Source organism: Indicator indicator, chromosome 30, assembly GCF_027791375.1.
Source record: "Indicator indicator isolate 239-I01 chromosome 30, UM_Iind_1.1, whole genome shotgun sequence".
Classification (NCBI taxonomy): Eukaryota; Metazoa; Chordata; class Aves; order Piciformes; family Indicatoridae; genus Indicator; species Indicator indicator.
The window spans coordinates 3122076-3148984 of record NC_072039.1 but is presented as its reverse complement, the minus strand read 5'-3'; the positions used below and the strand labels follow the sequence as shown (position 1 = coordinate 3148984).

At 41.1% G+C, this 26909-nt stretch overlaps 3 protein-coding genes across 3 annotated transcripts in view; all 3 read left to right on the top strand.

Moving 5' to 3' along the window:
* MED13 (mediator complex subunit 13) overlaps positions 1–1016 on the top strand; it is a 53453-nt gene extending 52437 nt beyond the window's left edge. Inside the window, exons 29-30 of the mRNA XM_054394184.1 lie at positions 75–175; positions 815–1016. Coding sequence (XP_054250159.1) covers positions 75–175; positions 815–947 — 234 coding nt within the window. The 3' untranslated portion in view covers positions 948–1016. The remainder of the gene's footprint in view (positions 1–74; positions 176–814) is intronic.
* A 4102-nt stretch (positions 1017–5118) lies between these two features.
* INTS2 (integrator complex subunit 2) lies at positions 5119–21639 on the top strand. Its single transcript, XM_054394278.1, has 24 exons — positions 5119–5411; positions 5811–5949; positions 6650–6752; positions 7412–7525; positions 8178–8308; positions 8406–8579; positions 9081–9307; positions 10076–10201; positions 10733–10804; positions 10897–11011; positions 11663–11731; positions 12178–12312; positions 13001–13177; positions 13765–13873; positions 14377–14481; positions 14946–15110; positions 15298–15499; positions 16033–16158; positions 17666–17855; positions 18497–18739; positions 19767–19874; positions 20515–20620; positions 20794–20970; positions 21470–21639. Exons 1-24 carry the CDS (start codon positions 5119–5121, stop codon positions 21637–21639), a joined length of 3576 nt encoding a protein of 1191 aa, XP_054250253.1.
* A 3580-nt stretch (positions 21640–25219) lies between these two features.
* Positions 25220–26909, top strand: part of BRIP1 (BRCA1 interacting helicase 1) — a 105262-nt gene continuing 103572 nt past the window's right edge. The window contains exons 1-3 of the mRNA XM_054394355.1: positions 25220–25312; positions 26043–26154; positions 26685–26879. Coding sequence (XP_054250330.1) covers positions 25220–25312; positions 26043–26154; positions 26685–26879 — 400 coding nt within the window. The remainder of the gene's footprint in view (positions 25313–26042; positions 26155–26684; positions 26880–26909) is intronic.

Genomic DNA, 26909 nt, shown 5'->3' with positions numbered 1-26909 from the left:
GAATGGAAGGTGACTGTGAGGTACAGGTGAGCTGAGTCAGGCAGTAACTGCTGGTGTCTCCCTTCTCTCCTTAGGCCTCTTTGCACCTCCACGTGCCTTCAGTGCAATCAGACGAGCTACTCCACAGTAAACACTCCCATCCGCTTGATTCTAATCAAACTTCTGATGTGCTCAGGTATTGACGATTGATCACTTGCAAACAGCACCATGCATTTCAATTTCAGTACTGCTGCTTGTTTGTTTTTCTTGCTGTGGGCTTTTTCTTTGAGTTGTTGCTATCCTTAGTACATCACAGACAATATAAATTGCTGTGCTTTGAGTGTTTAAAAGAAGGCTTTATCACACAAGAGTGCAAACAAACATCTCTAGGCCCTTCTTTAGCTAATCATTATTGATTACAACTGAAAATATTTGAAGGACAAGGAGTTCCTGAAGCTAGAAGAAAGTTTGGGGTGTAACACATATGATGATGCTTCCATGAGTGGAAGATAGTTGCAACTAAGCCAGAATCTTGCACAATAATCGTGTGGAAATGCTGAAGTATGAGTCTAGAGAGGACACTCGTTGAGAAAACATCAGATTTTTTTTTCTGCCTTTTTTTTTTCATATGAGAACCTCTGGACATTCATTAAGCATAGACAATTAGAATAGAGAAAGTTTAGGTTTGTAGCAATTCTGAAGGCATGTTATTTCAGAATGTTGGCAAAACTACTTGATGTTTTTAATGCCAGAGAAATGGGATTATGGCAAACTAGGGCTGTGAAAGCCTGGTGGAAAAATCTGTTGGCTTGACGGAACCTTGTTTGCCTTTCAGGTTTGTTCTGGAACAGTACAATGCACTCTCCTGGCTAACCTGTGATCCTGCAACCCAGGACAGACGGTCGTGTCTCCCTATTCATTTTGTGGTGCTGAATCAGTTGTATAACTTTATCATGAATATGCTGTGATCTTCATCTGAATTTTGCAAGACAAAAATGAGGAAAAGGGATATTTCACTGCAGGACTAAGTTAATTCTTCTCAGTGCAAGTCGTTTGTGATGGGGTATGAATCTTGTTACTTCCAGCAAATATTGTTTTGACTTGTGAGAGGGGTGCCCGTGGGCCCTGCTGTCTTTGAGTCATTGACTATGGGGGACGCTTTAGAATGATGATCAGAAAGTGTATTATAACATTTTTAGTAGCAAAATTAACCATTTTTTCCCCAGCCACAGTATTTGTGAAGAGTAATGAGCCATAGTACCCAGTCATGGTTAATGAATATTCAAAGCATGGAGATGAGAAGAAATGTGAGGAACAATAATTTTCAACCTATGGCTTCAGAACATCAAGATGTTCTTGTATTGGATTATAGTATCTAGTATTCAAAAATGCCTGCATCTCTTATTTATTGTAAGTTTTTAAATGTATAAATTGTCTTATATTTCTTAACCTCTTTTATAAAAATTTTCCTAGAAGGTTTATACTGCCTTCTTGCTTTAAAGCAATTGGTCTAAAATATATGTAATCGTCTTAATTAAAAGTTGCAGTAGGTTGCTTTTAGAGTATTATTTTTTTGTAAGGGGTGGGTGGGGACAGTAAATTTGTATTGTCTTGATGTACAGTTTAATGGGGATAGAGGGGTTAATGTCCATACCATTGTGTGTGGGGGATTTACAGCTAAGCTGTAGTTGCAGAGTACATGTACAGTAATGAAGTTCACTGTGTTTATATAAATTGAAAAGGTACCGGGTCTTACAGCATTTTATATCACACCTTTACAGAGTAACAATGGCAATATATTAAGTGATATTGTAGGTGGTTTAACTTGTAGTGAGAATAAAACGAATAAACTCTCTTCAGTTGAAGTTTGTGTTATGGTTCAGGGCTGTGGCTAGATTCTCAGATCTATTTCCAGGACACAGGTTTTAATATTAGAAGAATCTCTCTCGTGCGTTGCTGTTACCGAGATGTTCTTGGCACTGTGGTGTTTTCTTCCACATCAATTTGAGGAGGAACACACAGAAAACTCTGATCTTATCCAAAGTCTCCTGTAAGGCTGAAATTTAGCCCAGCTCTAGCCATTTTACAAATGCAAAAATAGTCAATCTTGACTTTAAGATTGGTGTGTGTTTAACTAAAATGTGGTGTATATAGATTCTCAGTGAATTCTGGTATTCAGATTTTATTCCACTAGGAAAAAAAAAGGAAAAAAAAACCCAACAAAAACCCCCCAACAGCACGAAACCCTGAACATTTTCCTTTTCCATGTATTTTTAGCACTGTGGTGAAGGTCCCAAGTATCAGTGTATGGCCTTCCTCATACCCTCTCTTCAGGCTCTGGCTGGGGCATGTGCCAAGGAGGCTTTGCCCTCCCTAAGGAAGGGACTGACAAACCACAAGGCTTTCCTAACCCTCTCCCTCGAGTTGCAGTCACCATTTTTTTTTCCTCAGTGATTTCCTTCCTTTCTCCTAGCACATGCCAAATGTCTGATGCTGCTCTAAAATAGCCCCTACGGGTGCTGAAGAGCAAACTGCATTTGCCTTTTTTTTTTTTTTTTTTCTTCTGGGCTCCTCATCTGACTGCCAGATAAAAACTGAACTCCTGTCACGCTAAGCCACGTCCTGGGTTTTAACACTGTCCATGTCTCGCTGGTCTAAAGCTGTAAAGGAGCAAGTTGTAAGATCCACTTGTGCACCTGCTGTGAATCCTCTACAAGGAAGAATTCTGTAAATGCAAGCGAACTTTACTGCGTTCATCAAAATCACGTTTTACAAGCTCAAAATAGCTGCCTGAGAGCATCTTTTTCACAGAGTCTCCTTGAATCATGTATATACAATATTAGCAACTCTCCTTTTTTTTTCTTTTTGTTGTTTTGGTTTTGTATAAAGAAGTTGTACAATTGGTGATGAAAATTTTCAGTAATTTCTTCAAAATAACACGTGTGCAATCAGAAGTTAGCATATTTTGATAAATAGGGGTAAAAAAAAAAGTGGGGCTTGCCCATTACTTGGTCATGCACTGCAACTTAAACCTAAATTTTTGTCTTAGAGAAGGGTTGCTTTTTTTTTCCTCATTTGGCTGATTTTTTTGGAAGTGGAAAAGTGCTCCTAAAACTGGAATTTTCAAAGCATATGTCCTATCTTCTGGAGGTTTTTTTTTTTTGTAAGCTTTGTTGCTAAGTGGTCATTTTTAACTGTGGCTCAGTTAGCCAAGTTCCAAAGGCTGGGTTTTGATGTGGCTTTTTGTGTTAAATCTGACTTGTGTTCATAAAGGTAAGTGAAGCAGCTGCCTGACCATTGATTGGTGTCACTGTGTTCTGTTACCTGGACCACAGCTTCCCTGTGAAACTTTCCAACTGTGAAAGCTGCCAGTTCCCCCTCAGTTCCCCCAAATGCTGTTAAATTATAATCTTGTAACCACTATAAAAGATGGAAAGGGCCATTTGTGAAGTGAGAGTCACAGCTGGCAATGTACATATCAAACCTGCTAGCCACCATGGAGCCAACTACTCCATTGGGCATACTTTTTTTTGTTAGCTACTTTCCTTTACATGTTTTAAGTGCACATAATACCTGGATCATAAATGAAAATCATCACAGTCCAATACCTTGGGTTCTTTAGCAAGTACAAGCTTAAACATTTGAAAATTTCAGCTATAGCTTCTCAAAATGCAAGAAAAGGCTGTTCCTGGCAGTGTGCTGTTAAGTAGCTGTGGAGGTTTACCTCCTGTGAATATCCAGCGCAAGGAGAATGAGATCCTTCCATTCCCTTCCCATTGAAAACATCTATTTGAATCTAGCTATTACTGTATTTAAGTCATTTTAGTCACCTTTTGACTCACTATTTGAATCAGATTTTTGAAAACCCTGTTGCCAGACCAGCAGGCCGCCAACTGTACTTGCAAACAATCCTTCCGTTTTAAAGCAGCTGTAACGTTTCGCTCTTTCTAACATTTCCTGGAAATAATTACAAGATGAAATGAATTTATATTGAAATCCTCAGCTCCGTTCTTACTTAGCTGTCAGTTATGGTGTAGATTATTGTATTTCTATATTTACCTCTGAGGGTGATTTTAACTTCAGGTGTTGCTATGAAGACTTGCAGACGTCTTTAATGGAGCACTGTTTGTAATGCTGTAATAACAAAACATTCTCTTGCATTATTTTAAATCTTTCAAAAAAAAAAAAGAAAAGAGCAAAATGGTTTTAAAAATATGCTATTGCACCACATAATTCACTGCACAACAGTATGGCACAGCATATCAGTCTGATTTTGATAGCAGTGCTGCAGAAAGCTGGGTTTTGTTTGGAATTCTTTCCTTAGGTGACATTGTACAAAGTTACTGTCTCGACAACCTCCAGCTGGGAAGGTTTGGGGTTTTTAGTAAAGGACCCAGGACTATGCTTCATACTTAAAAGGGTTGGGGTGTTTTTTTTTTTTTTTTTTTTTTTAAATGATTGTTTGTGGGTGTACTTTTTATTTTCGGTGAAGCTTAATTTACAGTCAAACTGGATTTGGGACCTACCACAATCCTCAGGGTCACTTTTTCAGGACGTTGCTAATCTTGCTTGTTTGTTTGCTGTTTTGTTATTATTATTTTTTCTTTCTGAGTAAACTGGATGTGAGGACCTTGCAGAGCGCTGGGGTTGGGATGACGCAGCCTGTGGCCTCCTTACTGGACATGTCCCCTTCCCCGCCCCTCCCAGCACGGCTGGGGCAGGCCGAGGGAGCTGTTCTGCCTTCTCACACAGCCTCCACCCGCCATGGGCCAAGTCGTCGTTATTTATCGTGGAAAAAAAAAAAGAAAAAAAAAAAAACACGTAAAAAGCGATTAAGGAACAAAACACTATTGCTGCCGAATGCCATAAACACTGAGTTGTACAAATTGTGATTGAGGAAATGAAAAAGGTTTATACTTTTTAAAAAAAATTTCAAATGGAATAAATTATTCATGAAGCCTTGATTGTGGAGTCGCTTTATTTCCGGGGCGGGGGGGACGGGGAGCAGGGGCGGGAGTGCGGCCTCAGCCTTCCCGCCCGCCGCGCGGCCCTGGCGTCACTTCCTCCGCGCCTCCCACCTGACGCACTGCGGGTGCGACGTTGGAGCGGCGGCATCTGTGGCTGGGAGACGGGGCCGCCATGGCGGAGTGCTCCGGTCTCCAGTTTGTCAGCCCTTATGCCTTTGAGGCAATGCAGAAGGTGGACGTGGTGCGCCTGGCCGCGCTGAGCGACCCCGAGCTGCGGCTGCTGCTGCCTTGCCTGGTGCGCATGGCCCTCTGTGCTCCCGCCGACCAGAGCCAGAGCTGGGCGCAGGACAAGAAGCTCATTCTGCGGCTACTCTCGGGGGTGGAGGCGGTAAACTCCATCGTGGCTCTGCTCTCCGTAGACTTCCACGCCCTGGAGCAGGACGCCAGTAAAGAGCAGCAGCTCCGGTAACGCAGAGAACAACATCTGGGGTGCAAGCCGCGGTGTGGCTTTTCCCAAGTGGCATTTGTGTCCCCTGACACCCCCTGAGGAAAATTCCGAGTTTTGGCCGAGCTGGGTTTCATTGCCTGGCTGGGGGTGCGGTGATGCTCCGGCGGGGAGCTGTCCAGGCGGAGGGTGGGTAGGGAAGGGGCTGCCCCGTCTCTGAGGGGAAGAGACACATCAGGGGGATGCTCTTTCTTCACTGTTGCTCCCCCAAGAATTGGGTTTCATGATGTAGTGCAGTAGCGAGATTCTTCACATCATTGGCACGACAGAAGAATCCTCAGCAGGATCTGCCATTTTCCTTTAGCTGATAAAATGTCTGTGTTGGCACTTAACAGTTGCTGGTTTTAATTGTCTGTTAGGCATAAGCTTGGAGGAGGTAGTGGAGAAAGCATCTTGGTGTCCCAGCTTCAGCATGGACTGACCCTGGAGTTTGAACACAGCGATTCCCCCCGGCGGCTCCGGCTTGTGCTCAGTGAATTACTGGCAATTATGAATAAGGTAAATTCTTCTATAGCTGGGCACTAGGGAGTTTTAAGGCAGTGAAAATGCCCCCTGGATAAGTTGATTTGCTATCTGCTTCTGTTTGTGGTGCTGCTGGTATGTGTGAATATCCTTCTCCAGTTCTTGAAAGGCCCCATCTGACAGAACAGTGGCTTGTGGCTGCTTAATCACAGCCTGATGAACTCAGCTTCCCTGGAGAACAAACGAGGATAGTCTTTCCTAATGTAATATAGACTCTGTGTATTCTCTGTTATGTTGTACTCAAATATAATGTGATTTTGTTATGCATCAGTGCAGAAATCATATTTGAAAATGAAATTAAGACTTTTCTTCATCCAGTTCTTTGCTCTTTTTGTAGTATGATATTTGTCACTATATTTCTCCTATCCTTCCCCCTTCTCACCCCCCTCCCCCCAGCATTTATTTTCCTTGTGTAAACTTACCACATCTTCAGAACTGTCAGTAAGCTGCTTCTCTTTCTTCTGGAAAGAAGCAATGATACCAGCCATATGGAAGGATTTCCTCCAGCAATTATTTCTTACTTTAAATGTTTTTTTTTTCCCCTATTCTGTGTTTACAGCTGTACATTTGGGACTGTTTTTAATGTATTCCATCTGCTGAATTTAAAGCCATGAAAGACTGATTAGACAAATGGCTTCATAAATCCTGTTCAGTGATGATGAATAATGTCTTGTAGGTGTCAGAATCGAATGGGGAGTTTTTTCTCAAGTCTTCTGAGCTCTTCGAGAGTCCTGTGTATCTGGAGGAGGCAGCAGATGTTCTCTGCATTTTGCAAGCAGGTGTAGTATTCTGTCCTTACACTGCTCTCTGGCTGCTTACCAATGCAACAAGAGAACTTTTGAAGCTCTGGTGACTGATTTAAGGTTCATCCAGGCTGGCTGTTTGAAAGAGGGGCAGATCACAGAATTACAGAATGCCAGGGGCTGGAAGGGACCTCAAAATATCATCACATCCAACCCCCTTGCCAGAGCAGGACCATCTATACCAGATCACATGGGAACACATCCAGGCTGGTCTTGAGTATCTCCAGAGAGGGAGACTCCACAATCTGTCTCCTGTTCCAGTGTACTGTCACCTTCACAGTGAAAAAACTTTTCCTCATGTTTCCATGGAACTTCCTATGCCTCAACTTCCACCCATTGGCCCTTGTCCTGTCATTGGGTGTCAATTGAGCAGAGCCTGGCTCAATCCTCTTGGCACTCACCCTTTATGTTTTCATAAACATAATGAGGTAACCCATTAGTCTTCCCTTCTCCAACCTAAAGAGCCCGCAGCTCCCTCACTCTCCTCTCAAGGAAGATATTGCACTCCCTTAATCGTTTTTGTGGTTCTAGGCTGGACACAGATTGGTTTTCTGTTCACTGCTGTGTGTTATTTAAACAAGGACTTGTTTCACAGTGCAACACTGCGACTTTCAAACCCCTCTCTTTTTATGCAGAGCTGCCATCGCTCTTGCCTATAGTTGATGTGGCTGAAGCTCTGTTGCATGTTAAAAATGGAGCCTGGTTCCTCTGCCTTCTGGTGGCCAACGTTCCTGATAGCTTTAATGAGGGTGAGTTATTTCTAGCGGTGAAGTTAATTCTGGGCTAAACCATGTGTCAGAGATACTTGAATAAGTGAATGGTTGGCTAATGAAATACAGTTTCAGTGCATTTATGCCTGCAGATGCTGATGGGCTCCCATTCTCATCATGTTGCTTACCCCTCTGTGCAGCCTCTTGTACACTGATGGTGTGCACGTTGCAGCTTTTCAGATACAGGTCACTGTTACAAAGGCTGACTTGGGCAGTGAGTGACTGGGACTATGAACCTGTTCCAGCTTTGCTAATAATTCTTATCCCTTCATCTGAGACATATTCCAATGTGAAAAATTTGTACTGCTGGTGCCTGTTCAGCATCCCCTGCCTCACAATAAGATTTCAGTCCCCAGGGCTGCCAGATGCACAGGTTACATTAGATAGAGAATGAGTAGTAATTGGATGATGCATAAATCTGTAATGACTCTGTAATTTCTCCAAGGAGAAAGAACATTTTCTTGTTCTGTCTGTTTAGTGTAGATCCTGAGTTGTTACCCAAACAAGGTTTGTGTGGCCCAGCTAATGAGTCACAGTGAGCTGAACCAAGTGGCTTGTATCTCTCCTCTGTGATTTTGTGGGTTTCTGTTGGAAAGACCAGGCTGACTCACCCCTCCTGTTGGGTATTCAGTCTGCAGAGGTTTGATTAAGAACGGTGAGCGGCAGGACGAGGAGAGTGTTGGAGGCCGACGGAGGACAGAAGCACTTCGCCACCTGTGCAAGATGAACCCGTCCCAGGCTCTCAGGGTCCGAGGCATGGTGGTGAGTCTGGCCTTAGGCTGTCCAGAGAACCTTAATTATGATCCTTATTGGACCTTTAAAAATGACAAAGATGACTGAGCCCAAGCCTTTTATCTAGGTGGAAGAGTGTCACCTACCAGGTCTTGGTGTGGCTTTGACCTTGGATCACACCAAAAATGAATCCTCAGATGATGGAGTGAGCGACCTGGTGTGTTTTGTGAGTGGTTTGCTACTTGGAACAAACGCAAAGGTTCGAACTTGGTTTGGAACTTTTATCAGAAATGGCCAACAGGTATGAACAGCTTTGAGTACTGTGCTTTAAAGCAAAATATTCCTATGTTTTGCTGTAGCTCTTCTGAGTGTGGGCACCCATATTTGTTGTGTGTCTGGGAGGAACCTCTGCAAGACGGTCTCATGGGACTGTCAGGTCTGTAAGTAGTGTCCTTGAAGGCAGCTAGTTGATTGTTCCTCTGAGAACTTTTTAGACATGAAAACCAGGAAACTGGAAGTTCATATTGTTTGCCTGATAAATGTGTCCATCCTCAGTACTCACAAGGTGCATCTTGAGTTGCTCAGGTAGTTAAAGCTTGTGTTTTGATGTAATAACCTGTTACAATGTGATCACAAATTACCTGTTACCCTGGCACTGAAAACTGTATGTAAAAACCCTTCTCTTTCTTTCTCTCCATTCTGTTTCTTCCTTGACTTCAGCATTACAGAAGTTCTTATGTAATAGGTTGCTTGATGTGCTGAATTTTACATTGTTGTTCTCATCTTTTAACCTCTTATGCAGAGAAAGAGAGATAATATCAGTTCTGTGCTTTGGCAAATGAGGAGGCAGCTGCTCCTAGAGCTCATGGGAATCCTGCCCACGGTTCGCAGCACACACATTGTGGAAGAAGCAGATGTTGATATGGAGCCAAACGTTTCTGTGTACTCAGGACTGAAGGAAGAGCACGTGGTGAAGGCCAGCGCGTTGTTACGTCTCTATTGCGCCTTGATGGGAATTGCTGGGCTGAAGTGAGGAACATTTCAGTGCCTGTGCTTTTGATTCTCTCTCTGTTCACTTCAACAGAGCTTGAGAGCTCTAGGCACTTCTGAGCCTTTATGTCCTTGAAACAGTCTTGGCAGGACTGGACAGTTTTAGTGCTAGGGGACACTCTTCTCATGTGCTGAGGGCTGGAGTTGCCAGCTGAGGGAAGTTTCTTTATAGTGCAGAGAGCAAATACCACAGAATGTTAAGGTCTCTGGAGACAGGCATGGTTTTTAATTGCTGTGTTACTCTCAGCAGAAAAGTTTTTTTCATTCTAGTGGTAAAGATCCATTTATCAACTTTGCTGATTTTGTAAATTTAAAATAATGCAGGAAGTGAGGTGCTGCAAAATAACTTGTGCTGACTTGTTAAAAGAAGTCGAGCCCAAAGTGCAACGTTGGGGCAGTAAGAAGAAAAAAAAGATGAAAATTCAAGCAATATACTCTGCATGAATTGAGTTTCTGTCCTTTTACATTTCAGAGAGTGCTAAATGCTTCATGCATTGTTAGTTTTAATTTAGGTATTTTGTACTAACAAGCAAGATTATATCCTGGGGAACTTTTCTTACTGTTGTTACCTCAACAGGTTTTGAAGTTCATAGAGAATTGCCAGTTAATCTTGACAGTAGTTTATTGATGGCAGCTTGATAAACAGATAAGAGAGAAAATGTAATCTAAAGATTGTGATGAGATTGGAAGTCTCCTCACTCATTTAAATTAGCAGTCTGGATTTTGTTGTTTTTCTGTCCTTTTCAGGCCGACTGATGAGGAAGCTGAGCAGCTGCTGCAGCTGATGACCAGCCGACCTCCTGCAACCCCAGCTGGTGTTCGCTTTGTGTCTCTTTCCTTTTGTATGCTCCTGGCCTTCTCCACTCTTGTCAGGTACCTCTCAGTAAAGGAGGAGCTTTGGAAGATTTTACTGTTAGAGCACTGTTAAGGCAATGACCTCCCCAGAGCTGCGAAGTTTTTCTCTCCTAATTCTCTCTATGATGGTGGAAGGGATTTGTCCCACGCTTTGGTAAGCTGGTATTGCACTCTGCTCTCCCTCTCATTTGTAGCAAAACTTTGAAGAGGGGAGCTAAGTTTGGAATGGTTTTGAAGGCTAGGGTAGGCTTTAGTAGTTCACCTCTCTATTGAACAAGTGAATGGTAAATTCTTTAGAGGTCCTTGTTCAAAAGAGTAGCACTAGGGATATGCAGTAGATGTAGCTTTCTGCTGTATGCATTCAAAAGAGGAGAGTGCCTGACAGTTGGGCTAAATATCAGTGCTTATCAGCTGTTTAATGCTGAAGTGGAAGTGACAGAAAGTCTCCTGGCTAAAATTCCTCAAATACTGGCTTTTCTGTTAGTAATTGTTAGTAAAACTAGTGGTAGTTCCTAAAAGAAGGATCTTTTCTGGATTTTCTTTGTGCAGCACCCCGGAACAGGAGCAACTCATGGTAATGTGGCTTAGTTGGATGATAAAAGAAGAAGCTTACTTTGAGAGGTGAGAGCAGGCTTTTGCTTTTGATGTTTCCCCTCATTTCACATTTACTTATATCCTGTTGGAAATAAACTCTCCTCTTTCTTCCCCATTAGCATCTCTGGTGTGTCTGCTTCTTTTGGAGAGATGCTTCTCTTGGTAGCTATGTATTTCCATAGCAATCAGCTTAGTGCTATCATTGATTTGGTCTGCTCCACCTTGGGAATGAAGGTAAAGGCTCAACTGTACCTAGCACATTTCTCTGTTCAACTGAACTTTTCACTGTGCGTTTAAACTCTTGTATTTAGTTTTGATAGGAAGAACTTTGAGGTTTGCTAATACACTTCAAGCAAACGTAAAGTAAAACAAATGGGTAACTAACTAAATTAGTTCCTCTAGAAAAACATGAAACTGTGCAAATCTCTTGATACAGAGGAATGCTACAATGAAAGTAGCTTCAAAAAGTGCTGACTTGTTGAAATAATTGTTTGCAGGAAATTAATTTTTTACAAGACTTTTTTTTTTTTAAGCAGTTTCCAAATTGAGTTGCAAGCTTTTCATGTTAAACTGCTTAAAGAAACAGCTGTGTATGTAAGAATTGCTTCCTAACAATTCCTGAGGAAGATTTGCCTTCAGTTTACTACCGTGAGACAATGTCTGAGCAAATATAAAAGCTGGGTGGGTAGGTTTTAGGGAGAAAGAAGATATAGTGAAATTTGAAAATACTTTTGGTTTATGCTTGATGTATAGATGTGAATATTTTCCTGGTATCCCAGTGAAGATAAAAAGATTTAAAATGAACAGGTTTATAAAAGAAATGGGCAGTACTTGTAAATAACGTTCTAGCTTTCTTATTTAGAAGGACTTTTTTCTTTGTTTCAGATTGTTATTAAGCCCAGCTCACTCAGCAGAATGAAGACAATCTTCACACAGGAGATTTTCACTGAACAGGTATTTTAAGCTTAGAGTTGTTCTTTGAGCCTTCCTCTCTCTGTCTCTCTCCTTTCCTCTTCCCTATAAGCACTTCGCTTTGATATACAAGAAGAATCCAAGACTTGCTGATCCTGAAGAGCCTTGTATCTTTTTTTGTTCTACTCTGATGTGATTATGATTTTTGTACACTTGGCTTTTTAAATAATGGGAAAGCAAAGGAGAAAGATTGTCCGCTGTGACATTGGTTTTTGTAGCAGCAGGAAATGGTTCACAAATGTAGTATGTGTGCTACAGTTTTACACATGCTGTATTAAACGACATAAAAGTGTTCTTCAGCTTCCAAACAACCCACATTAAATATGTCAGAAACAGTGCTGCTGTGCAGCTTTGTCACCTGGTGCTCATGCACTGTGATAACTTGATAATTTGTAGTATTTGTCTTGTTAATTCTAAGTTTCTGTTAGGTTGTTACAGCCCATGCAGTCCGTGTGCCTGTGACAGGCAATCTCAGTGCCAACATCACTGGGTTTTTACCTATCCACTGCATTTACCAGCTTTTGAAAAGTCGTTCCTTCACCAAGCACAAAGTATCCATTAAGGTAGGATTTGCATTTGATTTCTGTTCTTAATAACGGTGTCTAGGTTTTCCAGGCTGAGTTTTTGGTTGAATCATAGGAGCAGAATTCTTGATGGCTCCTACAGCCTATCACCTTGTGATTTAAGAAGGAACTGTATTAAAACAGGGTGCCCACTTTTAGCTCTCTGTTTTAGATCACAACTTAGTGAAGTTAAAAGAATAAGAAAATGATCTTTTTCCCTGTCTGCACTTAATATAATTGTAGTCAAAATGGTATCACACAGAATCACAGAATGGTTGGGGTTGGAAAGGAACTTGAAAGGTCATCCAGTTCAACCCCCCTGCCAGAGCAGGATCACCCAGGGCAGGCCACACAGGAACACATCCAGGCAGGTTCTGAAAGTCTCCAGAGAAGGAGACTCCACAACCTCTCTGGGCAGTCTGCTGCAGTGCTCTGTCACGCTCACAGTGAAAATGTGTTTCCTTTTATGGTTTTTCCTTATGTTTTCTAGCCAGGACAAGTTTTCCTGGTGGATCTGCTGAGGGCAGGGTCCAGGATATGTAGTTTATGACCAGGCCCAACTGATACAATCTCAAAGTCACAGCCTCATTCAGTTACATTTTCGTAGCTAGTTAAAAGGCCTTTTACTTGCAGATAAAAGAAATTGTCCTCCAGCACTGAAACTGAACCTGTGATGGTTTCCTTCTAGGACTGGATCTATCGGCAGCTCTGTGAAACCACCACTCCACTCCATCCTCAGCTACTTCCTCTTATTGATGTCTACATCAACTCTATTCTTACTCCTGCATCTAAATCCAATCCAGAGGCCACAAATCAGCCAGTCACAGAACAAGAGATACTAAATGTTTTTCAGGGACTTTCTGGGGTAAATGATTTGTTTCCTTCTTTCATGTCCTTTGATGTGAACATGTGGTTTTGTGTAAGTTGCTTCAGGTTTTGTCTTCAGTGGTAAACTGCCTCCTACAGTGCTGGTCATGTGTTTGAGGGTGAATCTTGGTTTTTAGGAGGATTGCTGTTTGTCCCTGTTTTGCCCTTTTCCTTGGGAACTCACCAACTCACGCTGTTAAAAAATGCAAAGAAAAGCACTTAGTCGATTGAAAAGTGGAGGTGTTTGTGTAGGATTTGTATCATTTTATTCTACCAGATCTTCTTAGATAAAAATACTGCTTTGCTGAACAACTCTAGCTGGTTTTGAAAAAAGCATTTTCATTTTGATTGAAGTATGGGAATGGCCATTTGGACACATGTAGAACTGGTGGCAGGTATTGGCTTGTATTCCCAGCATTCCAATACTCCTTATTAGTGTCCCAGGATATCAGCTTGGACCTCACATGGGTTGTTATTTTTATGCAAGACTTTATTGCCTCATCTATCTTGGGATTTGTAGGTAAATTCTAAATTTTGTTGTCAAGAATCAGGAATGCAGCATGAAATTTGTGCTTTTGTATACAGGGAGAAAACAGTCGTGTCACTCAACGCTACAGCATCACAACACAGCTGCTTGTCCTCTACTATGTCCTATCCTATGAAGAAGCACTTCTGGCAAACACAAAGATCCTAGGTATGTGTGAGTGCATCAGTGGAAAACAGAAAATGAGATTCAATAGAGGAATTCCTTCCAATATCCAAAATTCATGTTGCTGTGAGATTCAAACCCAGCATAAAAGTTAGGATTCTACAAAAAAAAAAAAATCAGCATTGCTCTAGAAATTTGAGAGATCAAGTTTCTGCTAAAACTCTGTAGTTGAAGAATTTGTTTTCCAGACTAAAAAAGGTCCAAGCAGGCCAAGAAGTCACCAGAAATGTGTGTAGATCTTCTGAACAGATTTAAATATCAGGGAAACCTTTAACTGGAAATGTTCACAGAAATGGTTTCCCAAAGAGCTTAATATAATACTTTAACAGGAATGAGGTGTGGTATTTGAGATTCTGTGATTCTGTCTGTGTTTTACCTGGATAATATAGAGACAAGTGCTCTGCATTTTCTTCATCAATCTAGTTGGGGAAATATTTTTTTTCCAGCTGTAACTATTAGGTGTGGTTTCTTGTCCTGTTCCCTTGTAGCTGCCATGCAGAGGAAACCCAAGTCTTACTCCTCAGCATTAATGGATCAGATTCCAATCAAGTACCTCATCCGGCAGGCACAGGGACTGCAGCAGGAGCTGGGAGGTAGATCTGTGTGAATGCCTGATGTGGATGGAGAACAAGGGCTGAGCATGTTCCCAGCTCTGTGGCTGTTGTGTGTTTCATAGGGTGCCTTCCTTTCTCTTTCTTCTACAATCTCAGTAGTAACCAGTGAGATTACAGATCTGATTGATGAGTAATGGGGAAAGTTTGAGGAAAACCAGTTCTTTTTAGAGTGGGTTTTACCTACCTAGGGTGCATTTTAGAGTAGGAGTTGCCTGAGAATTTATAACTATTCCAGACTGAGTTACTACAGGGTTCTCCCACCTCTCCACAAGCTAACTTTTCCTTTCTGTTGCAGTTAGAATTTCAGGCTGTAAACATGAAAACTCACTGAACTTCTCAGTAGGGATTCAGTAGAGATCTGTTGTTGAAACTATAGGCACAATATCTTCAAGTGAAAGATGCAGCTACTCACATCTAAGCTGTGTACTTCAATACCCCTAAAGGTTTGCATTCTGCACTGTTACGCCTGCTTGCAACTAACTATCCTCACCTCTGCATTGTGGAGGACTGGATCTGTGAGGAGCACATCACAGGCACTGATGCCTTACTGAGGAGGATGCTTCTTACGAACACTGCAAAGAACCACTCTCCCAAACAGCTCCAGGAAGGTAAAAAACTTCATCTGAAGTAGGCACTGTTTTTTCCAACTAGGCTGGAATATATGGGTTTGGAGGTGTGTAGCCATTTAATTCATTTGGTTATTCTGCATTTGTCTAACGAAAATGGTTCTGGTGCAAGTCAGAAGAGAGGTCAGAAATCCAGTTTCACCAAGATCCCCTTGTCTTTATTTCATAGCATTTTCCATGCTGCCTGGAAATCACACCCAGCTGATGCAGATCTTGGAACATTTAACACTTCTCTCAGCTGGCGAATTGATCCCATATGCAGAAGTGCTGACATCAAATATGAATCAGCTGCTGAATGCTGGAGTCCCTCGGAGGATTCTTCAGACTGTCAATAAACTCTGGATGGTTCTTAACACTGTGATGCCAAGGAGGTGGGTTCAGAACACAGGTCAGTTTGGTGTTGCAGATAGGTGAAATGCCACTTTCTGTTTCCAAAATAATGGCCCAGTGCCTCTGGGAAACTGGAAGGTTGTGACTGAACAGAATGTGTTTGGAGTCATATTCCTTTTTTATTTATTGACATTTTTAACCTTTGCATTTAAAAGGAAAGTACTTTTTTTTGAGAGGAAAGGAAGTCACCAGTTTGCTTAAAATATAGGAGCATGGGTTTGTAGTGTACATTGTTTATGTTGAACTACTGATAAAACAGTCTAGTAAGAAGATGCCTTTTATGAGGAAGTGGATGCCCTGTTACAACAAAAATAGTTTGCTTGCTGTAACTGCAGTGAGTGTAAGATAACAGTATCCTGGTTAACTTCAAGAGCTGCAAGTTAAGTATGAGGCGTTTGCTCCCTGATATCCTAGAAAAACACAGCTGAGATCAGTGAGTGTGCAGTTGCTTATGTGATCCTTATCCTTTTACAGATTATCTAATAGAAAAATCTTTAAAACAATGTCATTTTAGGTTGTGGGTGATGACTGTTAATGCTCTGCAGCCTTCAGTCAAAATAGTCCGACAGCAGAAGTACACTCAGAATGATCTGATGATTGATCCTTTGATTGTGCTAAGATGTGATCAGAGAGTTCACAGGTAAACATCTCCCTCTTCTAGCTCTGTGTTCTGTGGTACTTACGTCCATAGTGAATGCTAACCATAAAGGTGTATCTCAGAACACTTCTAAAAGCATTCAGTGCTTCCAAACTTATGTGCAAACTAGTGACAGGAGCTTGTAAGTTCCATCTTTTTTGTATTAAACTTGTTGGTCTGAGGTTTGAGTAAGCTGTGCTTGCTGTTTCTGCATGTCAGGTGTCTTGTTGCAGAAGTTCTGTTTCGAAGACTTTGGGATTTGTACCTGAGTCATCCATTTTAGATTTGTATGTGTGTATTTGTTCTAAATAGAGACTGCAACATGTTTAAAATGGCTGCTGCCACATGGGGGTGGTGGTGGTTGAGTTTGTAGCTGTAACATCCTTCCACTGTCTTTTGCCATACCTCTTGGGCCTGTATGTATTCTGTCTTTTTGCGTAACAGGGGTTTTTGTAGGTATTGCGTCTTTTTTTGGATAACACTTCCTGCCAGTGGGTGTTTGATGGATAAGACAAAGGGAGACTTGCTCAATTGCCCCAGAAAGTCTTTTAGTAGTACGTGGATATTAGTTCTTGTAAATGTCAGTGATGACGGAGTAGGATGTGTAATGCTGCTTTGTGGCTCTGATGCAGAAGAATAAGCTGAGAGTAGAACTATTGAAAATGATCCTAACTGATAGCAATGGATGAGCTTTTAAGGAGAATATGAAACAATGCAAACAATAAGTCAGAATTCATAAATTACAACTCTGCCTTTTCAAAGTAATGAAGAAAATTGTGTCTGTTATGCTGAAGAGACATAGTTAAATGCACTTTAGCCCCTAGCTTTATTCCTTGTGTATTCTTTTTCATGTTTTCTGTCAGTTGTGGTTTATTTCCCCCCCCCCTTTTTATTATCCTTTTCATCATAATCAATGGCTAATAGTCAACTTGATTTGTCCTTCTTTGCACACATCTGTCCCCCCTTTGCCTTTTAGCAATTGAGCCCTGAATCCAAATTTCATTTGAGTTGCTCGAGTTTCTGCTGATGACATCTTTAATCTCCAGCCTGTAGGTGAAATATTTAAATGTATGTCCCTTCAGCCCTGGGATGCAAATTGAAAATTCTATGTTTCTAAAACTATTTAGGAGATTTGGAATGCAATGTGATTTGAAAACTACCATCTTAGTGTGGTGGAAGCAGTTCAGAACTTGTCTGCCTTGTCCTTCCCCATGGTTCAGATGATTTTTTTTTTCCTTACTTCACATATAGTCAACATATTTTGGATTTGCTTTGTTCATCAGAAATGAATCTCTTCAGCATTTCTTTGTTTTTGTAGGGTGAACACTTACATGTATATGCATGAGAGAAGCAGGGCTAAATGGCAGGGCAGCAGAAAGGATTGTGATCTTAGTACTTTGCTAGGGCAAACACCTTTGGCATGAACCAGGCCACAACAAACAAGCCTCTGAGGAGTGCTTTTAGTTTTCTCTGCCTACTGAAATGCCTTTTTCCTATGTTCCTGTATCAGGAGTCCTCCTCTGATGGATATAACTTTGCACATGTTGAATGGATATCTTCTTGCTTCAAAAGCTTACCTCAATTCTCATCTAAAAGAAACAGCAGAGCAAGATATTAGGCCGTCCCAAAACAATGCAATGGGTCCAGAGGCTCCAGAAGTTACAAGGGAAGAATTAAAAAATGCCCTGCTTGCTGCTCAGGTAAGGAAGAAATGGATGTGAAATGATGTGAGGAAAGACAATAATAGAACAGAAATACACAAACAGGTTAAAAAGGTGACCTTTTTTACTTGTTTACTGACTCTTGGTACTATGAAAACAAAACTTGTCTCTTTTTTCAGGTTGTTAAATTTTGTGGTCATCTTTTTCTAGTCTGAAGCATTGTGTTGGTTAACTGCTTTGATAGTGTCATTTTCTGCGAGTTAGTGCAGAAAAGTTTTGCTTACTAGCCCTTTTTCCTTTGTGTTATCCAGGGGCACTTTCTGTGCTTAGATTTGGGGCCACAGAAGATGAATGAATGTGACAAACCTATGCATGATCATTTGAACTGTGATTTAAGAGCAGCAGCCAGCATTGTAAAGTGTCATCTGTGATTATTTGTTGGATTTAAGCTTTTTTACTTTGAGTCATGATTCAGATAAAGCATTGGGATATTTCCAATGTACAGGATTTGTGATTCTTGAACTGAGTTGCTTTTATTCTATATATAAAAAAAAAAACTATAGATAAAAATTCTAGCAACCTGACAGTCTTCCACTTTTTGAGTTGTCATTACTTTGTATTCGATTTCTTTGATTTCATTGAGGTTTTTCTGCCTGTTCTGTTGTTTGTTTTCTTCACAGGACAGTGCTGCTGTGCAGATTCTTCTAGAGATCTGCTTACCCACAGAAGAAGAGAACACGCAAGGCAGTAACACCCACAGTTTGCTGAAGAGCGTTCATGGTACTGCAGGCCCTAGGAGTCCTGAACCAGAAGAAGAAGATAGCTTGCTGTGTAATCTTCGAGAGGTCCAGTGTCTGATCTGCTGCCTGCTGCATCAGATGTATATAGCTGACCCCAACATAGTCAAACTAGTTCATTTCCAGGTCTGCTTTGTACTATTTTGTTTCTTTCCTGGTTTCTCTGGTTAAGAAAGAGCCAAGTGAAGTGGTCAAAGGATGTTGAATGCTGTTGTTGTGACCGTCAGAAACTGTAATAGCTCACTGCTCCGCTTCCCATCTTGCCAAACTTGTAGTGCTCACATTTCCTCCATGTATCAGTGCTTGAACTCTCTGTTGCTGCTGAGAAGGGAAGTGCCTATTCCTCATCAGTAAACATATGCTTTGTTTGTATCTCTGCCCTTTTTTATACCAAAATAGTTTGCCCATTTCTAGGCCAAGGAAAACTGGCTAATCATCTTATAATTCCTTGTTCCATTTCTCTTGTGGTTTACTTTTTTACTGGCCATGTTTTTAAATATGGTCACCCATTATTCAAAACAGGAATTTGGCTTCAAGGGTAAACATCTTCTTACCTTTACTTTTTGTTAGGGTGCAGTTTATCTCTTTAGAGTGAAAGGAGAAAGGTTGCCCTTGCCAAAGCAGCTGTACACCTTCAAGAAAAAAGAAGAGGGGAATGATTAGAAAGCTTTTTTTTTTTAATATAAATGTGTTTCTAATATGTGTTAAATTGCCCACTGCCACATGGCAGTCTCTTTAAAGGGAGTTAATTTCCCTTGACCTGGAACTGGTTGACTAAAAAAGTCATAATGGTTGTGAAATAAGTCATAGTGGTTGTGAAAGCAAGTTTGGGCCTATGGTGAAGTTTGGAGCACAGGGGAAAGGCATGGAAGGAAAGGATCACTACAGCCAAGTTTGGTCTGGAGGTGGAGGGAGATTTTCTGTCCAAATAATAGAGTCTGAAGATAAAGAACTGATTCAGACCCTGGGTTTGTCACCCAGCTTACCTTGGGCTATGGGCCTGTTCCTTATAATTCTGAACAAAGGAGATTTAAAAGTCTATTAGTTTTGAAAAAGAAGCATTAACACAGATCTAATTAAAAATCTTAATTAAAGCAGATTTTTTTTAAAACCCTTTTGACACACTGACATATCTGTTTTGTTAATGACACAGGGTTACCCATGTGAACTTCTGGCACTGACAGTGGCAGGGATTCCGTCGATGCATATCTGTCTGGATTTCATACCAGAGCTGATTGCCCAGCCTGAACTCGAAAAGCAGGTACTGTACAGTCACCTGGTTTGGGAGTCACTGTCAGTAGCTAAACCTGATGAACGCTGGGTAAGGGGAGAAAAGAGAAGGATCACTAAAAAAGGTCCTGTACAGACATGCCTGGAATATTAAAGTAATGCCTCTAGGCTGTTACCTTAAATTAAAGGCCTGGCCTTTAAATGTCTTTCAAGTCAGGGACACGGACAACTTCTATAAGATACTGGGGTCAGACCCTTTTCAGTGGTGCCCAGCAACAGGACAAGGGGCAAACAGGTACAGATCACCACAGGACATTCCATCAGAAGATTAGGAAAATCTTTGCTGTGAGGGTGCTGGAGCACTGGACGAGGCTGCTCAGAGAGATTGTTGAGTCTCCTCTGGAGAGATTCCAGTCCTGCCCGGGTGTGTTGTGATCCTCGGCAAACTGTTGTGGCTGGCCCCACTTTAGCAGAGGGGTTGGACTGGGTGATCTCTGGAGGGTCTCTTCCAGCCCCCACCATTCTGTGTTTCTGTGTCTTTTAATTTCCTCATTGGTAAAATAGAGAGTATTTGCTAACTTGTAAATTACATGAAGAGCTTTAGCTTAGAAGTGCAAATTATTATGTAACTTTATTGCTTATTTCTCTTCTGCCCTTTACCTACTTAACAGATATTTGCCATCCAGTTACTGTCATTTTTGTGTATCCAGTACGCACTGCCTAAATCTCTCAGCGTGGCTCGGTTAGCCATCAATGTGATGGGAACCCTGCTCACAGGTAAGCACTCCAGCAACCCCTGCACACGTTGTGTAAATTAGAATTCTTTGCCTAGGCTGAAGGCAGTTTTGTCTAAATGCCACTGCGTTAGTGGTGACTGTGAGAGTAACAATTCCTGGCTGGATTTTTATAGAGATTCCTTTTTTATTTAACAATTTCCTTTTCCTTCGCAGTTTTAACCCAGTCGAAGCGCTATGTTTTTTTTATGCCAACCCTGCCTTGTTTGGTGTCATTCTGTCAAGCCTTTCCTCCTTTGTATGAAGATATTATGTCTCTGCTGATACAGATAGGACAAGTTTGTGCCTCTGATGTTGCTACGCAAACAAGAGACTTTGACCCAATTATTACACGTAAGTAAAGCACTTTGTATTTCAAAGGTAACATTGTGATCCCAGGGAGAAAATGATGTTCATGTTTCAAAAGCTTGAGTGTAACTGGAATGCAGTATGAACTTTACTGCTGTTATGTTGTAAATATAGAAGGAATTTATGTAAAAAAAAATACATACAAATAGGTGGATTTGCTGGAGATTAAGTGGGCTGGAAGTATCCCTTTTTAATCAGCTTTATACTGCCTTCCTTCTGTTTTATTTCCCTGCCTGTATTGTTTCAACCAGTATCCTTACATGCAAGTGTTGTACATAGAATCTGCCATTGTAGCCTAAGGGTGAAAGACTTGAGTAAAGAATATTGATAGTGGAGAAAGGAAAGTTGTAGTGTCTCTAGAAATAACCTGGTGCATGGAATATGCAGTTTCATAACATGCAATGCATGTTATGAATGTGTAATACAGTAGATTTTAAAAAATATGTATTTAGATGTACTTTGCTGTTTCTACTTAATTTTCTAGGTCTCCAGCAACTAAAGGAGAAACCACATGAAGTGTCAGGCCTTTGTAAAGATTCATCTAACAAAAGTTGTTCAAGGGACATTGCAAGCATGGACCCTGATGTTCGGCTATGTCAGTGTGTTGAAAATACTATCATTGAAATAATTAACATGAGTGTAAGTGGAGTTTAGCAAGAACACAAATGACATTGTACTGGAACTATTCCCACTCTGTGGTGCCTAAATTTGGAGAAAACTGTGAATGTGGACTGAGGAACTGGAGAGCGAGAAGTCCATGGGTTTCATTCACTCAATTATGGCTGAAACGAAAAAAATTCTTTGTAAAGAGGCCTCCAGTGAAAGCTGTTGAGGCTGATGGGGTCTGTAAACAATTTGCAGTGAAACTGGGCAAGATTTTCAGGTTTGCTCAGTTTCTAGAGTGAGTCAGCAACATACCCAAAAGAAGTTTTGTATTATTCTGAAAAGCAAATATTTTTCAAGCAAACAGCAAAATGATGACTATGAAGAATTTGTGGTAGAATGTTTGCTTAAGTTAAATGAACTATTCCAGGGTCTTGCAGAGCAAGATGGCATAAAATGCTACATGGAAGACCTGATAAAGAGGTGTAAGGAACTTGCACTAAGAAAATGCTTTAACTTTTTTTGTGTGTTTCAAACTGTTGGTCAGTTTCAGTTCCCATGATCAGGAACTGTATTTATTGATCAGTCAGCCTTCATTAAAAGTTTGAAACTCATCTGAAGTTTCTTTAAAAAAAAGGACTGTACAACATGAACTGTAGAAGTGTGATTTTTTTTTTTTTTCAAAGAATATGTATTTTTAACGCAGCTCAGATGATTCAGTATTTTTAACAGTTTAAAAGAGCTGAGAAAGACCTAAGAAGCAAGTTCAAAGGTATCTTGCCATCAGGATGAGATTAAAAAAAAGAAATCAACACTGAGGATGACTGTGACAGAAGCTGAATTTTCTTACAATGAAAGGAATGACAGATTTCAGCCTTATCAAAGTGGTTATATGCAGCTTGGTGGACACAAAAAGGCTGAACCCTTTGTGCTTCATTCATGAACTTGGTTGCTCTTTTGTATACAAAAGCAGGATTTAACCTTAACAGGTATTCTGTGGCACTGCAGAAGAGGGTGTGTGGTGCAGTGGTTGGGTGTTCCTTGAGGGTTGCACAAGCTCATAGGTGAGGCAGCACAAGTTTTGTGGTAGAGAAAGAATTAAGGTTTAGCTGTTGTGCCAGAGTGCTTCCACATACCGGAATTGCTAAACTTGTAAATCCAGCGCTTACTCTTTTCTTAAATGACAGCATCCAAGGTCTTTAAAATAAAATTAAATTAAAATCAGTTTATATTCTAGAAATTAATAATTCTTTAGTGTGGCCTTGGGAAAATTGTGCCTAGCTTGTCTGCTTCCTGGGTTAGACGGTGATTTGAGGAAGGCTGAGACCTAACTGCCAAGCACACAGGGGTTTTGCAGGATCCCCAGCGTGCTGTGACATCTGATAACACCATCTGCCTACCCAGTCTTTTTTTGTCACCTCTATGTAAAGAATGTAAATAATGGAAATGTCTGTATTTTCTTTCTGTCTGATTTTTTTTATATGCTGTAGTGGTATTTAAATAATTAAAAAAACCCGTAGCGTACGACTTACTTTCAAAGGGAATCGCCTGCGTTTCTTTAAATTTGGAAGTTATTTTGCAGTCTTGAGTCCTCTCACGGGAAGCGCGGGAGTGCCTAGCAACGAGTACAAGCTGGAGGCCAACAAGGTCCTCTGTGATTGGCTCTAATACCGCAGAGGTGGAAGGCGGGAGCGGTTTAGTATGCTCTTTTGTGATTGGTGGCTCAGCGCCCTTTCCTGTCAGCTGATTGGCGGCGGGAAGCACGGACGGACGCTGAGGCGGGCTCGCTTGTTCCTGAGGTGAGCGGCAGCGAGGTGCCGGAGCGTGGCAGCGAGGGAACCGGGCTCATCTGGGGTGGAGGGGGAAGGCTTCCTCTTTAAGAGGTACCCCTGCCTCTTAAAGAGGAACAAGAAAACGCCCAGGTGCCTCTGTGCAGGCTGGAGCGGGGCGAGATGGCGGAGAACGACGGCAGCTTTCTCGGCGCTCCCTGCCCTCGGCTGCAGCGAGGCGGAAAAGGGCAGGAGGCAGTTGCAGTAGGACCAAAGTTTTTCCTTACGTTTACATGGAACCTCCTCTGCTCCCGCTTGCACCGGTTGCCCCTTGTCCTATCACTGGCCATCACTAAGAAGAGCCTGGCTCTGCTCCCGACACTCGCCCTACATATTCTTGTAGTCATGAATGAGGTCACCCCTCAGTTTCCTCCAAGCTAAGGACCTCCAGCTCCCTCAGCCTTTTCTCCTAAGGGAGATGTTACACTCCATCATCTTTCTTTGTAGCTCTGTGTTGGACTCTTTCAAGCGGTTCCCTGAGGTAATTTTTGAACTGTGGGGCTCAGAAATGTACACAATGTTCCATATGTGGTCTCACCAGGGCAGAGTAGAGGGGAAGGAGAACCTCTTCTAATACATTCCAGGATACCATTGGCCTTCTTGGCCACAGGGGCACATTGCTGGCTCATGAGCATTCTTCTGTCCACCAGGACCGTCAGGTCCCCTGCCCCCATGGGGCCTTATTTTTGTCTAGGCAAAGCTCACTTCGAGATTGTGCTCATTTAAGCGAATCCTCTGATCCCCCGAATGTGACAGGGAAAAGCCCTTTAGTGAGGTGCAGTTAGTTTTTTGGAAGGAGAAGTAGGATATGAACTAATGTTAGCAATCTCTTTTTTGCTAGGATTTCTTTTTCCTGTTGAGAAAGTTGAGGATGAAGCTGAAGTGTGCCATATATTGGGTTTTTTTTGATGTATATGTTTACTCAATAATGGTCAGATGAGGACAGAGGTTAGTGAGTTAATTTATCACAGGGAATCTGCCTGTTTAGAGTTCCTCTTGTGTTTTGTAGATGCTGACAACCTTTAAGAAAAAAATTGTTATTTAAAAAAATATAAAATTTTAAAGCTAGCTATGCCTCTTCACTATTTTTAATTCAATAATTTCAATATTTTAACATGCTAAACTGACTTTCTTTTATTATGCATAGTGAGAGAAATGCAAGATTATACTCACAGACAATTAAAATGACTGATACAGTAATTATTTTGGGGAAAACAAAGTATTATTCATGGAAGAGAAGTGTTAGTGTTTAACCATCTCATTTTCATAGTCAGTATCCAGTTGTATTTTCTCATTGTTACAAAATCAACAGTGCAAGCTACTCTTGTCTGCTGTATCTTTGTTGTTTGTCTTGAAGTTCAATCAGAATTGAGAAAATGGCTATTTTTAGGTGTTCAAAAATACTTTTTTCTCAAAGATTCAAGTTCTTATCCCAGCAATATTCAGTTTGAGAAACAGAATCTGAAGTGATGCGTGCAGTTCATTCATTCTTTTATTTCAAATCATCAGACGGTGGCAACTTGCTCTCATTTGTAACAAGGACTGAGCCTGAGCTGGCTGCGGGGAGTGAGAATTCCTGTGTGCCAGTTCTGGTGATACCCTGAACTGCTCAGCCCCTTTATCAGGTTAGCAGTTGCTGCTTGTTTTAGATTGGTACCATATGTTGTTTCAGGCTTTCCTTGGTTGTTAGTGTGAACTTGTTAATACTGTTTTATGTTTTTGTTTGGTTGTTTGTTTTTTTTTTTTTTTTTTTTTTTTAATAGCAGTTATAAACCTGAAATAAACGAGAGGAAGAAATGGCAATGTCTTCTGATGTGTCAGAGTATACCATTGGGGGAGTGAAGATCCTCTTCCCTTGCAAGGCTTACCCTTCACAACTGGCTATGATGAATGCTGTAAGTAGGATTAAAGTGAACATTTTCTAGTACCTATCAGTATTTAGAAACCAAACATATTAAATTTGGAGCCTCCAATAACTTGAGAATTTCAGTTGTAACATAACTTATTATTTTCTCTGCTGTGCGATCATATCTGGCCCATGACAGGGGAATGCTGAAGTACACCTTGAGTTTATGAACATTTATGCTGAGAAACTAGTTATGTGTTTACAATGTAATATATCTGATTGTTTAACTAGATCTACTGTAGTAGAAACGTTACAGAAAGAGGGACAGATTTAGTAAAACGTCTGTCCATGGAGGACTTTGTAAAATTCATCATTGCAGAAGTTAAACATTTTTAAACAGTCTTAAGCACGTTTTTTTCTTCTGTGAGAGAAATGGTTTGGTTGTCTGACAGGTGTTTTCAACGTTTGGTAGTCTAAAGAAAGCAAGGTAGCCCCATCAGGTATTGCTGTTAGCAGGGAAGTGTATTACACTCCCTGTAAGTGAATCTCTGAAGTTCCTCTGGAGAGAAATACAGCCAAGGCTTGTGGACCCCTTTTTATTAGTAAAGGAGGTTAGGGGGTGGTTTTGCCTTTTTTTTTTTTTTCTTTTTCAATACAGTAGGTATCTATTACTAGATATCTTCTATTTTTGCAACTTCTAGCTTAACTAGAGACATCCTCTTTGCTTTGTTTTGTTTTTTTTTCCTAATACTCTGATTTCATTTTTGTTATTCTTAAAGATTGTGAAGGGCTTAAATAACAAACAGCACTGTTTGTTGGAGAGCCCTACTGGAAGTGGCAAAAGCTTGGCATTGCTCTGTTCTGCATTATCATGGCAGCAGGCTCTGTATGGTAAGTTGTCTTTGTGTCTGTTTGCCCAGTTTTTAGTACCAAAATATATTCTAATGAACTGTTGTTGTTGTTCATCAGCATTTAAACATTTGGTTTCAGCAATCTAACCAGGTCTTTGTCCACCATTGTACATATTGCCTTGCTGGCAATATAAACCAGTAATGGCCAGGAACACTCAGATGGATTTAGCTATCTATATAAGTGAATTATGAGGCATATATATATATATAAGGGAATTATATGCCATATAAGGGAATTATGTGGCAGTTGGAGCTTTGAAAGAAAGCAGTGTGGATTGTAGCTATGCAGACTGAATTGAAAAAGAAGGATATTTCTAATTTCTGCAGGTTGTTACAGTTCTGTGCACTGCACTTGTTCAAAGGCTATGAGGGCAGCTTGTTCGCCTGTGTAGAGACACAAGTTTTATAACTAGTTCCTCAACAAAAGCTGTTGTCTTAACTGGTTTGAAAGTCCAGTTTTCTTGTATATTCTTGAGTATTTTTTAATGAAGACATGTCTGTGTCATTTAGAGAAGCCACTGCTTACATCATTGTGTGGAAAGGAGGATAGAAAGGCAGAGAGCTCACCGCCGTGTCGCTGCACGTGCCATTCCCACCCCAAGGGCAATGAGGCTGCACCAAGCCTGAACCCTACTGCTTCTTGCTCTTTCAACAATCATGAACCAGGAAGTTCCACAAAACCTGGAAGCCCGCTAACAACCACAGGTAACTTCATACAGAGACAGCTAAAAATCT

What these genes read in the sequence shown, in the direction of transcription:
- INTS2 (XM_054394278.1), top strand. Translation starts at nt 5,119, where the DNA reads ATGGCGGAGTGCTCCGGTCTCCAGTTTGTCAGCCCTTATGCCTTTGAG. An exon ending in TACTGGCAATTATGAATAAG is followed by an intron (nt 5,950 to 6,649) that starts GTAAATTCTTCT and finishes AATGTCTTGTAG; the next exon opens with GTGTCAGAATCGAATGGGGA. An exon ending in AGGAGATTTTCACTGAACAG is followed by an intron (nt 11,732 to 12,177) that starts GTATTTTAAGCT and finishes AGTTTCTGTTAG; the next exon opens with GTTGTTACAGCCCATGCAGT.